Raw genomic sequence first — 16,530 nt, 5'->3', positions numbered from 1 at the left:
TGAATGTACTAAATGCCACTGAGCTGTATGCCTGAAGATGGCTAATTCTGTTATATGAATTTTGCCTCATTTATATAAAAAAAAAACCACACCTACACCAAAAAAAATTCTAAAAACCAGAGTGCCCTACCAAAAAACATACAATGCTGAGGGGCCCATCGTCTTTCATTATGGTGACTCGGGTCAGACACAGAGAACCCACACGTGTGTATATGTGTGTGTGTGTAGATGTGTGGTGTGTGTGATACGCACATGCATGGGAAAGAACAGTCAAGCACATACCTCACTGTCTCAACTTACCAGGGCAAACCTATGTCCGAAGCTTATCCACTCCTTTTCTATGAGAGCCTCGAAGCCTTTAATGGTACGGTAATAACTGTCCAACATTAGCATAGCCAGAGAGGTCAGCTGGGCTGTTCGGTCCCAACCATCGCTGCAATGCACCACCACCGAAGTTTTCCCAGATTCTATCTTATCAGCAATTCTTACTGCCCCAGCAAGAAGCATCTTCAGAAAAGAAGGCACATTAGAGCAGGCTACATTTAATTTCTAGGACAGCATTTAATTTCCAGGACTGTGAAGAATGCTAGAAGTTCAGGTCAATAAACCAAACAATGCAATCAACTGAGGATCACTCGGAAACAGTAACATTGGGGGTGGGGAACACCTTACATGAAGAAAAATGACAGCAGTAAATACAGTCCTTTTTTAAAGGGCCACAAAGGTCTTTAAAAACCTGATCTGAGGCAAGCATTATCCCTTTTTATGTCACAGAAGCCCTCCAACAAAGACCACCGTCTGGATACTGCCCGTGGAAACTGTGACAGCAAAGATGTGCTTATTTCCAGTGTTGAGAAACCACGTGGATGACCAGATTTATGGCAGGTACAGAGAGAAATCTTAACCAGAAAGCGTGTAAAGGACCAGCCCGCTTTACCCTTATATACTCCAGCCAGTGCGTCCCATCCACGTTGGAGAGCCACCGTGCCTCATCGATCGAGGGGTACACGATCTCTTTCAGTTTACGCAGGGACTCTCTCATCACGTGAATGTTGTGGATCTCCAAGAACACGAGCTCCGCATTGGGGTAAGCACTTTCACTTTCGTATCCTCCACCCTTGGCCTGTGAAAAACAAAAGATACATCACTTCATCTGAGTTCCCAGTTCTAGTCTTTCTAGTGCTATCACACGGAGAGCACTAAAGAAGCGACAAACTCATCTCTTTGTAATCAGCCTGCCAATCCTCGCGGGACTCTCCCCTGGCTGCTGGAACACAGTACCCCAAACTATGGGGCTTAACACAACAGAAATGTCCTCTCACGGTTTGGAGCCCAAATCAAGGTTCTGGCAGGGCTGTGCTCCCTCAGAACCCTCTTGGGGCAGAGTCTTTGCATCTTCCAGGTTCTGGTTGCCCCAGGTGTTCTGGTTTATAGACAATCACTCGAATCTCTGCCTCATCGTCCCATGGCATTCCCCTTGGGTCTGTCTCTCCTCTTCTACTAAGGACTCCCACTCAGACTGGATTAGGACCCACCTGTGAATGAGGCCACATTCACAGGTACCAGGAGTTAGGGCCTCAGCATATTTTTTTATGGAGACACGATTCAACCCATAACAATCGTCCATCACCCATCATCAGTTTCTAAGCCATTAACAACTGGATCCTACTCTAGGTAAGTTAGATTTTTAAGGGTTCTCTTAGTGCTATCTGTCTGAACAGAGGAAGGTTGTACTACCGCAACATTTCTGTATAATCAAACTATTTGTAAATCTCAAAACAGGGAAGTTTACGCCACTGAAAGGAGAATGCAAATGAAACAAAAGTGGGGGATATGGCTGGCTCTTTGGTAATCTCCTAACAAAATCTGGCCTATAGTTAGCTTATATTCAACATTCAAAATCCATCCATGATGGGAATGTCGAGATATTGAAACCTTAATATATTGCCGGTGGGAATTAAAACCGTGCAGTCTCTGTGGGAAAAAGTTTGGTGGCTCCTCAAATTTAAACACAGAATTACCACGTAACACAGCGGTTCCACTCCCAACAAAAACCTGTACATGAAACACCACAGCGGCGCTATTCACCATAGCCAAAGACTGGAAGCAAGCCAAATGTGCATCAGTGGATGAATGGATCAACAAAAGGTGGTCTCTGCATACTGTGGAACATCACACAGCGACACAGAGGAATGAAGTACCTTAAAAACATTACACTGACTGAAAGAATCCGGGCCCCAAAGACCACATATTGTAGGATTCCATTTATATGAAAGGTCCAAAACAAGGAAATCTATACAGACAGGAAGTCAATACGCAGTTGACAGGGGCTGGGGGGAGGGGAGAATGGGCAGCAGCTGCCAGTGGGCACAGGGTTTCTATTCGGGTCTATGAAAGCATTCTGGGGTTAGACAGTGGGGACTGTCACACAAAACTGTGACTATTATCAGAAGTCATTGAATTGTGAACTCTGGAATGGTTAAAATAGCCTGAGTAACAGTATAGGAACTTTATCTCCGAAACACATCATAAGTGCATCTGTGAACCCAAAGACCACATTCTTCAGTTAGGATCCAACCACCATCTGAGCAGGTATTACACCTGGCCTGGAGCGAAATGCTGGGGTGACAATTATGAACAAGCAGAGACCCTGGTCCTCCAGGCACTCAAAATCCGGCAGGGTACGCAGGTGAGGAGAGGGCACATGCAGCACAGGGGGGCAAGTCCTTTGCTGCAGGAGAGCACAGGGTACACTGGGCATGCACGGCCAGGCCCGGGAGGCTCCCAGGGGGACAGAAGAAAACACAAGTCAGGAAAGCTTTGCCGTGTGGAGGAAGGTCAAGAATACACAGGGCAGAGGGGCTATGGTGTGTGGATGCCCAGAGATGGGGGAGGACACGGCTTCCCGAGATGCAGGCAAGTTCAGCTGAGAGGACCCCATGGCAGTGGTGAGAGCAGTGTGAGATACGGCCCAGGGCCGGATGGCGTTGGCAAGGGGAGGGCCAGACTGCACACAAGTGTGGGGAGGGTACCACCAGACTTGCACTGTGGAGTCCACACTGACTGCGCTGGGTGGAAGGGCCTGGAGGGGGCTGGGACCCCCACGGGTAGACCAGCTCAGAGATGGGCACTCACGTGGCTGAGAGAATCCCGGTGCAAGCAGCAGGGCAGACAGATGCACCCGACTGGAGACATTTAGGGGGCAACAGAAGTAAGTAGGACATGAGGAGGCCGGGACACCGATGGCTCCAGGCTGGGTGACCCAAGAGTTGGTGGAACCATTTCCTGAGATACAGACTATTACAGAACAGATCAAGCATTCAGCTGTGTGTGTAGTGAGCGTAAGATGCCTGGGAGAAATGTAAGTAGAAGAGTCTGTGGGCAGCAGGTCTGGAGCTCAGAAGACAGGTCTGAGCTGTGGCCAGCAATTCAAAGTCACGGGCATTTGCAGGATACTGGAGGACAGAGGACTGGCATGTTTAAGGACATGCATCCAAGGACAGCATGTAAGTGAAGACAGAAGCATAGGCCAGAAGCCTGAAGAAGGCCAACATTTAAGGCACATAAAACAAAAGGGATGGAGAAGAGCAGCCAGAGACCAGAGGAAAAAGAAAAAGAGAACAAGTACTGAACTACGTCAAAAGGTTGAGAAGGCAAGGAAAATAAGAACTGGAAAATATGCACTGGATTTCGTGATGAGGAAGTACTGGGTGAGCACAGAGACGGGATGAGCTAGTCTCACGGCGTGAGGGGCAAGTGAGCAATGGGGCAGCAAGAAAACCCCTCCGAGAGGTCCATGTGTAAAGGGCAAGAAAATGGCAGTGCCAGCTGGAAGGGGACAGTGACAGTGGTTGGAGAGAGAGCTTATCTGTGTAGATGGGAAAGGCTTCATGGCAAGGAGGGCAGAGAGGAAGGCACCCCTCCACCATTACAGGAGGCTTCCATGGTTGGCAGTACAAGGTAGTTTCTGGATACGGTGGCAGGAGGGGAGAGTGGTCCTGAGGGTTGGTTTGTCCTCTGTGCAGAAGGGCAAGGTTAGGGGGCGCCTGGGTGGCTCAGTCAGTTAAGCGTCCGACTTCGGCTCAGGTCATGATCTCGCAGTTCGTGTGTTCGAGCCCTGGGTCGAACTGTCTGTGTGGACAGCTCAGAGCCTGGAGCCTCCTTTCAGAGTCTGCGTCTCCCTCTCTCTCTGCCCCTCCCCCGCTCACCCTCTGTCTCTCTCAAAAATAAATAAAAATGTTAAAAAATTAAAAAAAAAAAAAGAAGGGCAAGGTTAGCTGCCGAGGATGAATGGGGTGGGGCAGGGTCATATATTAGAAAAGAGTCAAAAAGGGGCTGAAGTGGTCTCTGGAGAGCCTAGGGGATCGGGAGGAGGGACTTCCAAGCACCACCAAGGGCCTCAGAGGCTGGAGAATTCCAGCGTGAATCTGGAGTGGTTCCAACCTGCACATTGTGAGCCTCTGTTCTCACGGCACTTTCGGCAGTCTGGGGTGCCGGCAGGACAAAGACGGGCAGGAGAACTGAACTGGGCCGGGTGGGGTGCCAAAGGGCTAGTGGGCCAAAGGTGTTGGCCGGAGGACAGAAGGCAGACAGCCTAAGGAGGCCAGGGCTGAGAGGGAGCCAGGAGGCTCTAGGGACAGGCTGTGGAACAACCTGGCACAAGAGGCTGAGGTCCGAGAAGACAGGCTGCATCTAAAAACTCAGAAGGCAAGTCGTTCCGGGGAAGACAGGACTGCAGGTGGCTGGCTGAAAGCCCAGACACGGACATGGGAGCAGGTGCTAAGTAGGAGATAAAGTTTGCAAGTGGCAAATGTGACTGGCAGGAAAAGAATTTCATATATTTGGATGCCAGCTATACTTCAGGTTATTCCACAGAATTATAGGAGACGCTTTCGCTTCAAGGAAACACTTTGGAACACCCACTATGGACAAAGCAGTCTGGAGCACAGCCCTGCCTCCATGACATAATCATCTTTTCTTAAAAAAATAACCTAAGCATCCAATGAAAACACTGCCGATTAAGGTAGTAACAGCATAGAATGGAGGTTAAAGGCGCAGGCTTCGGCGGTAGGGGAAATGGGCTTGTAATCCCAGCTCTGCCACCCAGATGGTTACAGGGTCCTCCTCATCTCTCTGCACCCCAACTTTCCCACCTGTGAAACCTTCAAAGCACCGCTATGCAAATTAAATGCCAATTAAATGAAGTAAAACCAGTTATAGTAATGCTAATCCACGCAAGGCTTAGTGCCTCCCGCCCCACAAGATTCTCAAGCACTACGAAGTGATGACCTCACCGAGCACTTTCCATGTTCGTAGCCCTGTGCCAGGTGGAGGTACTGGACCCAGTCCCCGCCTGACAGAGCCCAGAGGCCCAGGGAGGCCACTCTGTGAGGTGGTGTGCTGGGCTCAAGCTTATCCAGCACTTCAGCACGGAGGAAGCACGTGCTAAGGAGGACAACCAGAGAAGCTTTTTAAAGGCAATTTGTTGCCCAGAAACCGATTACTAAAGACACAAATAAGACAAATGAAAATCAGGAAATGGGCTTATGGAAGAAAACGGACACAGAGAACAGGCATCTGGAGGTCTTGACATGGAAAGGGAGGGAGGCTGAGAAGGGGTCCCACCTGTACCCCAGAACAAACAGGGGGAGGGGTTTCAGAGCATTCTGGAAGACCAGACTTTGCTGACCAGACCTCCCTGTATAGGGCAAAGCAGGGTTCTGGGGAGAAGCCGGAGATGTTGGGACGCTGTTACCCACCGGACCCAAGGCCAAGCTGACAGCAGTGGCGGCAGCGTCATCCCCAGCCCTCACGAGAAAGAGAAACACAAACACCCCTGGGGAGCAGCCAGCTGAAGGATGGACTCAAGTTTCTCTGATTTCAGACCAGCTGGCCCACACTTGGTGATGGCCTAGCAGGCCGTCAGCCCAACCGTCTGCCCATCCTCCTCAGCAGGGAGGGCTCCTGCGTGACAGACCGGAAGCCTCCTAGAGGGCAGGCAACTGCCAAAGGCCAAAGGCATGAAGTGGCGGGACAGGGTCCCCACACCCTGAGACTGCAGAGTCCACACATCTCTCTCCAGGTGTGGGCTGCGTATTTGCATCCCCCAAATCCATGCACTGAAGCCCTAGTCCTCAAAATGATGGTGTGAGAAGGTGTGGCCTTTGGGAGGGGATCGGGTGGTGAGGGGGGAGCCCTCATGAAGGCATCAGTGCTCTTTTCAGAGACAGAAAAGAGAGTGCCTCTTTCTACTCTCGGCAGTGTGAAGACACAGCGAAAAGGTGGCTATCTACAAGTCAGGCAGATACTGAGTCTGCTATTACCATGAGCTTGGACTTCCCAGAATCCAGGGCTGTGAGAGAAGAAATGTCTGTTCTTCATAGGCCACCCAGCCTACGATATTTTGTTGGAGCACTCTAAGCTAAGACTCCTCTCACTCCCAGTTCTCCTGCTGGACACTCCTCCTCTCCTGGCATCTAGGACGGGCCGCTCCCTCCCTCCTTGGGGTCTCCTCCCACCACTTGAAACACCCCTCCCTCCCTTAATCCATATCCTGTCCTCCACAGATGGCTCACACAACCTGGACTCCTTTGGTGGCCTCACCCCTGCCCGCCCCCAGCCTGTAACCACCACCTAGCATGCTACTGGGCCCGAACCCTAACGTTCAACCTGACCTTTCACTGAGCTCCACAGCATTCTCTTCCCCACACAGGCTCCGCAAATCCAACAGTTAAAACTAAATTCCTTCCCCCCATTTTCACTCTCTCAAGAAACAATCAGACTTCAAAACCCTTTGGTGACATCACAGTGGTTCCACAATGGAGTCTGGAGTTTTGAAATTAACATACAACGTGACCTGTCATCGGATCCCCTACATGGCAACTATCCACTGAGAGATGAACCCAACCTGATCCACCCAACCCCTCGTTCCAGCCATGGAGCAGCTATTATGTCCTAGCTGGGTTCTGGGGGTCCTCACAACAGTCCCTTCCCTGCCACCATGGACCCAACAGCCCAGCTGCTAGCTATGCACTGAGTGAGGAAGTGCTACCGTGCTCAGAGCTACAAAATGTGCCAGGTGCCACAGCGCAGGGGGAGCTCCGCTCATCTGGAAAGACCTCCCCGACGAAGTGACACTTGAGGTGTCATCTCAAGGATGGGGGAGTGCTTAGCAGTGGGGGCGAAGGCTCTGAGGGGACACTGGGACCCGCTATGGGAACTGAAAGCAGCAGCACACAGGGGGGATGTGGCCCTGGGAGCTGTGGAGATAGCAAGGAAGGGCCGGGCTGGGGGAGGGCTTTCAAGGCCCCGTTCAGGAAGTAGATGTCGCTGCCTCCACGCGCTGAGACTGTGCGAGACACTGAGAGCCAGACACTGAGAAGATCACTCTGGCCATGATATGGACACCACACTGCAGGGAACCCCTACACAACACTCGCAAACCACATCTCGCAGCATACGAAGGAGATTGGACACCATGACCGAGGGGGATTGACTCCAGGAATGTAAGGGGGTTGTACGAGTTTCCTAGGGCTGCACCAACAAGGTACCACAAAGTAGGGGGCACAAAACAACACAGACTTATTCCCTCACACTTCCAGAGGCTAGAGGTCCGAGATCAACGTGTGTGGCAAGCTTGCTTCCCTCCGGAGGCTCTGAGGGACACTGTTGCACACCTTGCTCCGGGCTTTTGGTGGCAATGCTTGGTGCCACTCGGCATGCAGCTGCGGTGCTCCCATCTCTGTTCAGTCATCACATGGCCACCTTCCCTGTCTGTGTCTGTCTCTATGTGGCCTTCTTACAAGGATGCCAGTCAGTGGATTTAGGCCCCCCCCTCCTCCAGTATGACCTCATCTTCATTAATTGCATATACAAAGACCTTATTTCCAAATAAGGTCACATTCAGAGGTTCCAAATGAACATGAACTTTTGGGTGACACTATTCAACCCACTACAATGGTCAATATACAAAAGCCAGTCGGCGTAATACACCAGAGTACTAAAATGAAGGAAAAAAAAAAACACTATCATCTCGATACAGGAAAGGCCTTTGAAAATCCAATACCTTTCGTGATAAAACTACTCAAACAACTAACAACAGAAAGGAAGTTCCTTAACCCAGTTAAGGGCATGATGAAAAACCCACAGCTGATATACCCAATGGTGAAAGACTGAAAGCTTTCCCCCTAAGATGAGGAACAAGACAAGGCTGACTACGTGCACCCCTTCTATCCAACGTGGTACTAGATAGAGGTTCTTGCTGGGAAATTAGGCACGAAGAAGAAATAAAAGGCATCCAGATCGGAAAGGAAGAAGCAAAGCATCTCTGCTTGCAGGTGACATGATATTACATGCAGAAGAGTTAACCAGGACCTAGACAGATAAATGTCCTTGCTCACTTCTGAGACACCACACCACTACAGTTAAAATCGTCGTAGACATGCAGTTTGCTGTCCTGCTTCCGTGTCTTCCACGTGACATCACACACAGCGGGCCACCCTTGCTCTCTTGGATGTTTAGAAGAGTGCCTCTGTGAGTACAGAGTTTCTCGGCCTTCTCGTTGTGCTGGGATAGTGCTGCGACATCACAGACAGGTGGAAAGATGGACGGGGTTAACGACGCACCAGTTAAGGGAACATGGGGAGCTAATTATGAATGACCCCCTGTGGGAGGCTGAAAAACACTCCCTCCCACCCCCGGATATCTACATCAAATCCTGGGTGATTGTGAACGTGACCTCTTTTAGAAAAAGGGTCTTTGACTCATAAAGTCAAGGATCTTGAGATGAAGAGACCATCTGGATTATCTTGGGCGAACCCTAAAAGCCATCAAAGGTACCCTCAGAAGAGAGAGGGGGGAAGACACAGACACGTGGATGAGAAGCCCCTGTAGAGAGCCGAGGGAGAGATGGATGCACTGTGGCTACACACACAGAGCAACCTCCAGGGGCTGGAAGGGGCAAGGAACAGAGTCTCCCCTGAAGCCCTTAAGAGGGATCACAGCCCCGACAGATTGCAGACTTCTGTCCTCTTGGACTGTGAGAGAAGAAACTTGTGTTGTTGTAAGCCACCCAGTTGTTTGTGCTAATTTGCACAGGGCCGAGGGCAACTCCTCTCCTGCCCATCTCCTTCCTCAGCCCGTTCCTCTGCCAGTCTTGTCCATATCCATAACTGGCACCACCAGTCATCCACCCCCCCCCCCGGCCACACAACTGGGGTGGCAAGCTCATGGGCATCATGTACTGTGGCTGCTACACACATCGTTCTCAGTTTTCATGCTTACACACCCTATGCCACTCACTACGTCTCCCATCTTGCAGAAGACGCGCCTGGGGCTTACAGCGAGGTCAGAAACCTGGCCAGGATGCAAGGGCACCAAGGGCAGAGCCTGGAGGAAAAGCCAAGCAGAATGGATTGGGAAGCCAAGGGTTCTCATGGCCCCACCTCTCAGGCCAATTTGGACACACTGAAGCCATTACCTGGGGGATGGCTGAGCAAAGATGTCAACCAGGCAAGTGGATGGAAATGCTATCACGACTTCAGGAGGGATCAGGGTGAGATGGAAATCCGGGTGTCAAATTCAACATACAGAGGGTGTCTGGAGTCACGGCATTGGAGAAAATGGCCCCGGGGAGATGGTGAAAAGTAGAAAAGAGGAGCCCGTATGGAGTTCAGGAAGCACCACCATTTGGAGGTTGGGAACGGGGGGAGGGGCTAGTGAAGGAGACTGGGCAGGCCAGGCTGGAGAGAGATCTGAGGGCCGAGATGTCACGAAGGCCAAGCGGACAGAGCATTTTACTCTGAGGTCAGGAATGGGGATGGCTAACATGAACCCAAATGCTCTCTCTGGGACAGGCCCTGTCCCAGGCCGTTTAGAGGACCTCCTTCACGTTGACTCTAGGAAGTAGGCGTACCACCAGTCTCATTTTAGAGACAGGCAATTGTGGTCTAGAGGGATAAAGTCGCTGCCAGGGTCATGAAGCAAATAACTGTGCTCCTTTGACCCTCCCTCAGAGCACGCTTTATGTTCTCCATGCCACACTGGATGCCACTTGGCACACTACGTGATTGCTTGCTCAGTGTCTCTCCCCAGTGCCTAGCAAGCCCTGACACACAGCAGGCACCCAAGGACTGAGGGAAAATGCCATGTCCGATGCCCTGTTTGACCTACAAAGGAGAAGGTAATGGCTTCTCTCAAGAGTGAGCAGAGGAGGCATGAGGTAGGGGTTTTGGAGATCATGGTCAATGACAGAATAATCACTGTAGCAAGAACCGGCACAGACACTCCCAAGCACTGCTGAGGGGACACAGGCTGGGCATGGGGTTGGTGACCACACCCTCAGACCTCTTCCTTTGTGCCAGTCTCATGAGCGACGTGCTCTGCAACACTGTTAGATAGGGACCCGCGCCCGTCTCTTCTTACCTACCACAAAAGCCACTCAAATGCCTCCTACTCCGTGAAGCCTTGTCCAACTTCACAAGCAGGGCTAGCCAGGCCCTCTCCTGGCCCCCCTGCATGTTGAGCTGACACCTCCTATGATACAGCACCTCGCCTGGTCCACCTTCGTATTCCCCAGCACCTGGCCCTAGTAGGTGCTCATTACACGTCTGTTACCCAAGCGTCATTTCACAAGTAAGCATGAGACGGTAAGGCTGTCGCCACCTTCCGGATCCCTGAAAGCACTTACAGAGAGGGCCAAGTCCTCTGACTGCCAGATGCACACCTGCAGTAACACACTGTTAGAAAGTCATTCTTGGGCAACAGAAATGACGTGGTTGAGAGCCTTCCCTACTTGGAGGCCAGGTGCTGGAGGCGTGGTCTCATAGCTGTGCCTGGGTATGAAGGATCCTGCCCCCTTTGGCTGGTGGGGATCAAATGGCAGCTGTGTGCAGATGCCACTGCCGCATATGATTTACGGAAACTTTGTGTATTTGCCCAGTTGTACACAGGTGACCGTGTTCTAACAGAGACCACATATGTCACACGTTAAAGGGACTTCCAATGGCCTCACCATCATTTCACTAAAACTTGATTCTTTAGGTGGTAATTCGCTTTCTGGGTCTTTGCTGACCTAGTGGAGCAGACAGGATTGTGGAGAAGCCATGGATTGTGGAGAAGCCATGAAAGAGACCCCACATGTAGGCCCACAGGCCATATAGCAGGGACTAACAGCAATGGGCTCCTCCGGTGGAGCCCACCTTCAGGTGGGGAGGAACTCAGCAGTCTAACTGAACCGCAAAACAATCTATGGCCACTGCATTAAGAAAAGATCCGCTGTTTCTGCAACTTTGTTGAGAGTGTACCTTGTTGGTATCAGCGACGCTGTTTTGTCGGGCATCGAAGATAATAAGTTTGTGAGACTGTGCATTAGCATCCATTATTGTTTGCAAGTATTTTTCATCTTCTTTGCAGCGTTTATCATTGGGACCCACAAGTGGCTGGCTGCAACGGGTAATCGTTGCCTGACTTTCTGGATGAATCCATGATAACACCTGGTGTTTATAAGCAACAAACATTAGTACAGTTCCCCTGATCACCTTGATTCCCCTGTCCCCTGATCACCATGCCTTAAAAATAAGTTCTCTCTTCAAGCACAGCTTCTTCTGCGTACTTTTCTCAAACATGATGAGTAAAACCAAGCACAGCATGATAGTGGCCATGGAACTCACTGTTTTTGAGTCAGGTTGGAATGAGTCTGACTCGATAAGCTCCAAAAATCCCCATCCACCACTAAAATTGTATTCTACGAGAAACAAACTAAGTCAAACTATAACTAATGTCAAGCCCCACTCCTATTTGAATGATTAGTTTTATTTTGTCTCCTAATTTAAAAACATCTTTGTATCTTAACCATCACATATGTGGCAGGATGAGGGCAAAGTGAAGACGGTCCCTTACAGGATCTGAAACTATGCCCCCAAACCTCCCATTTTCCTTAAGCAGCCAAGAGACTCGAGATTATACCCGACCACAAATGCTAAGTTCAAAAACGTTCACTCCCTCCTTGATTATGGTGAGAGGGTCACGGGTGTATACATATGTTCGATCTCATCAAGCTGTACACGTGCAGGTTTTTGTGTATCGATTATACCTCGATAAAACTGGTTAAAACAATTCACCCCCTGCTGGCTCCTATGTCTGCTTTTGTAATCATGTCCCTGTCGTGCAGCTATAGTATTCCACTTAGCATCTAAGAAAGCGTATTTGCTCTAAGAGGATTCATGGAAACCAGAGATGCACATACTGTCAACGCAAGAGCACGCTTTCTTGCCACTCCTTCCTCATTTGCAGCTGCCTTTTGAGGTTTTTCAGCTGAGTTTTCCACTTTCTATTTTGTTCACTAGAGTTTTTCTGTCTTGTTCTTTCCATGTTAGATCTCATACAGTGTGTGTTTGTGCCTGAGTGATGATGTTTATCACTTACGGGGACTCTGCCTTTTGCTCGAAAGGCCGCCACTTTTGAAAGGTCATCATCTTTTACACTAGTTGGCACCACAATGACAGCAGGATAGGTGTCGCAGAGCTCATAGCTACTGTTCACTTTGGATATTTTCCAGCTCTCATTTGGCAAGCCCTGCAGCACGTTAGAGAAGGTGGGGGAGGGGGGAAGCAAACTTTTATACTTTCAAAAAGTACTAGGCATGAACCACATCCATTTCTTATTTTCCCCTAAAATCCATTTATAATTTGTTTTTCATTGCTACTTAAAAGTTTAAATATATATTTATCTAACATAATCCACTTCTTACCCATGTCTAAAAATGTAATGAAACAGAAGAATTTCTAAACATATTTTAAAATGGAAATTATATACTAGAATCGAATCCCATATATATATTTCTTGTTGTGTTTTCTTTTTCTTAAAAGTCTATTTATGTATTTTGAGAGAGACAGAGACAGCATGAGCAGGGGAGGAGAAAAGAGAGGGAGAGAGAGAATCCCCAATGTGGGGCTCAAACTCACGAAACCGTGAGATCATGACTGAGCTGAAACCAGGGGTTGGACACTCAACCAAGTGAACCACCCAGGTGCCCCTCTTGTTGTGTTTTCTATATAGAATGAGGATGGTGTTGCCTTTGAAAAACCCATGAAAGTTTTTTAGGAAACAACATGTACATGAACATGTACAGAAACTTTTTACAAACATCTATAAAATAAGTAATGTAAACTACCATACCAAATATACAGTGGAGGGAAAAATTAAATGTCATGCAAACAGTCTCTTATGAGAACATCTTGAAACTGACAATGCACTGAAAACTACATAGGTATAGGAACACCACAGCATACTGATGTAGTCAGGCCACACACATCATCTAATTTAAGCCATTGGTTTGATCCTTATTCATCAACTCATCACCAGAGTATCTAATAAAACCCACCCCAACCAATTTGCTTTGTAAACCCCTGTGCTTGTACTCCACTTGGCCTCTGGAAAAAGGACAAAGAGCAGCGTAACGAAAGGTGTGGCATCGGGAGAATGAAGAGCCTACAGGCGAAGGGAGTCACATGCACAACCTGTTTCAAATGGTTTCTTCTCCGCTACATTCCTAACCTCTGAGAAAAGGGAAAAAAAAAGCTCCACCCACTATTTTCGGTTTGATAAGCATCATACTTTACCTGTCTCTTATATTCAGATACAGGATCATAAACTTTCCATCCGTTTATCGGAAATTTTTCTTTGTAGTTGAATGCAAAGAGAGTCTGGATACAAAAAATACAAAATATACATGTTGATATTTCTCTGCTATATCATATACCCAATACTAAAGCTCTTCATTCAGCTCATAGCTGAATAGATTAAGATTTCTACTTTAACCTATAAATTTTGAAGCAACAAGTTGGCAGTTTTCTTAATTGTTACACAGAACTGACAAATTTTAAATATCCTGGTATTAGTTACAAACAGAGAGAAATGAGATGAAAGAAACCTCTGAAAAAAAGGAAAAATTAAACATGACTTTTGGACACCCACCCCCCAAATGCATGCAAAAATGGTTTATTTGGGTGTACTTACCTGCCCATTGGAAAGAGGAAATGCGTGTTTGTTGAGGTTCTCAAATATCCCAAGTTTACTCTGTTCTTCCTGTTTATAAGCAAGTCGCAAGTTCCTCATATCCTATTAAACAATTAGCAAAACTCATTTATTCAACATTTATTGAGTATCTATGAGGCAGCCACAATGCTATAATGAGATTAATCATGTTAGATATTGCTTCTACTAACAAAAGCCAATGAACAGAAACACTCCCCACAAGATAAAAGCAACTCTGGAAACTGGAATAAACGGGGACATGTTGGGGAAATAACGCATCCAGAATGGAACCAAGAAGGTGGCTCGTGCCTGGAAGATGTGCGACTGGGTCCTGTGCACTTACTGCTAAAGCTGTGCCCCAGAATCATCAGCTTTTAGCTGCCTAAAAAGTCGATTACAGGTTTTACACCATCCATACACCAGAAATGCACCAGAGGTTTCTCTCTGTACTCGTAGCAAGGACTCTGTATCACATAAATACTATGTCCCTCGGTGCACTCCTTACAGAAATTATAATGCTGTTTCTCAAAATCACAGTTTCTTAAATGCCCCACCATGCAAGCTGCTGGCCGCGGGCCCGAATGCAAGCCCACAGGAGCACTCCTAGTGATGTGGCTCCGACTTTTCCCCAAGACTGCTTTGAACAGGATCCCCTGACCTTTTTAAACCTATGCCATTGATTAAACACAAAAATCTCAGTCTTCTTTAACATTACATGTAATTCGAAGATAAATATGACCACAAAGAAATTACGAGCAAGAGCAATTTGGGAAGTGATGAGGTTATTGTTGCAATGTTACTTGTAACAGAGAAGAAGGGAAAGAACTAAAATGTCCCTCAACAGGGTCTGGCTAAATAACCTATAGTACTGCTAAGGGAATACTGAAGAGATGTTAAAAACCAGAAGCAGGGGCACCTGGGTGGCTTGGTCGGTTGAGCATCCGACTTCAGCTCAGGTCATGATCTCACGGTTTGTGGGTTTGAGCCCCGCATCGGACTCTGTGCTGACAGCTCAGAGCCTGGAGCCTGCTTCAGATTCTGTGTCTCCCTCTCTCTCTGCCCCTTCCCTGTTCATGCTCTGTCTCTCTCTGTCTCAAAAATAAATAAAATGTTAAAAAAAAAATTAAAAAAAAAAAAAACCAACAAAAACCAGAAGCAGTTCTTTCTGTACTGATGTTGAGGGCTTGCAAGATATATTGTTAAGGGGGAAAAGAAAGGGACAGAACGGTCCATGTAATATTCTACCATCTACATTTGTAAAGACCATACATACATGCTTGTGCACCCAGGATGTGCAGGGAAGTTGGAAACAGCGGGTGCCTGCACGAGTGGAACAAGGTGGCTGGGGGTTGGGCGGACAGAGACTTACTCTTTCCTACACACACCTTTGGTACCTTTTGAATTGTGTACCACTTGTTAAAAAAGAAACAAACCCTACATCTTGCAATGCTCCCCGGCATGAGCTGAGAGGGCTGGGAGCTTGGCCCTAGGGTTGGGAGCGTGGCCCTAGTAATACTAGGCTGGAAAGCATTTTAAAGCAGCTATTAGCAAATGCTCACCACAGCCATGAAAACATCTTTAAACAGCCACAAGGCACCTGCCTAAACAATGTAACTTCCTGGTGTGCCCTCCCTCCAAGCTCCTCCCGCTACAGACGTGGTAGCTCATTGAGCTCTCTTGCTATTTAGGATTGCTGAGAGAGAAAAGCATTCTCAGCAAAGGAAAGAACACATGGCAAAGGAAAGACCAAGTGCGAAGATTCCAAAGTGGGGGGGGGGGCAAGGTGGACGTGAGCAGCTAAAGGAACCGGGATGGCAAGAAGGAGGGTAGGGTGGTTGGAGAGGACACTGCAGACGGCAGTCATCCAGCTCAGACACGTGGGCTTTGGGTAAATTTTCCCTCTAGCCTAAGGATGATGGCAAACTACTGGGGAGTTCTAAGAAGGGAAATGTCATGTTCCCAAAATCCAGGATCAAATCATCACTCTGCTTTAAGTTGCACAACTGTTTCACACATCTCCGCATGTGGAACCCCGGCCTGTTCTAGAAGGGCAAATGCAATTTGGCACAGGACAGCACGGCCATGTAGTGTCCATAGGGAGTCTAGTGTGCCAGCAGATTCATGATCTGCAAGAGTAAAGGATTCTTTGAAAAAGTGGGTTCAACTGCACTCTGGGGCCAACCGGAGGGAGCTATCTTCAGAGACGTGATCGCAGCAAACAGATGGGCAGGAATGCAAACCCCGACTGTTGGAAGGGACCTTGGCAATGCTGCACAGGCTCTTTCCCAGTACTTTAGGTAGGGGCGTTAATAACGTGTGCCCCATGAGGTAAAGTATTAGGGAATAAAATATACCAGTTAAAGTGTTTCTTAAATGACCAGTCATCATTAAAGTAATCACACACATTTCTACTTAACCCAATGGAGAAAGGGTAGGAAACCAAACATAAGCACGGCTCAGGTGTAAGTGCTGACACTGTGTGTTTAATCACAGAAT

The 16,530-nt window shown here is 48.3% G+C and overlaps 1 protein-coding gene across 8 annotated transcripts in view; it reads right to left on the bottom strand.

Moving 5' to 3' along the window:
• Positions 1 to 16,530, bottom strand: part of MTMR1 (myotubularin related protein 1) — a 64,096-nt gene that overhangs the window by 21,843 nt on the left and 25,723 nt on the right. For all 8 annotated transcript variants that reach the window (XM_043570490.1, XM_043570488.1, XM_043570483.1 and 5 more), the window contains 6 exons: positions 14,017 to 14,118; positions 13,620 to 13,703; positions 12,424 to 12,573; positions 11,304 to 11,492; positions 938 to 1,123; positions 301 to 507 (listed from right to left, as the gene is read on the bottom strand). In XM_043570490.1, coding sequence (XP_043426425.1) covers positions 301 to 507; positions 938 to 1,123; positions 11,304 to 11,492; positions 12,424 to 12,573; positions 13,620 to 13,703; positions 14,017 to 14,118 — 918 coding nt within the window. The remainder of the gene's footprint in view (positions 1 to 300; positions 508 to 937; positions 1,124 to 11,303; positions 11,493 to 12,423; positions 12,574 to 13,619; positions 13,704 to 14,016; positions 14,119 to 16,530) is intronic.

This window comes from Prionailurus bengalensis, chromosome X, assembly GCF_016509475.1.
Source record: "Prionailurus bengalensis isolate Pbe53 chromosome X, Fcat_Pben_1.1_paternal_pri, whole genome shotgun sequence".
Lineage (NCBI taxonomy): Eukaryota > Metazoa > Chordata > Mammalia > Carnivora > Felidae > Prionailurus > Prionailurus bengalensis.
The sequence above is the reverse complement of the archived record's forward strand: the minus strand, read 5'-3'. Positions and strand labels throughout refer to the sequence as shown.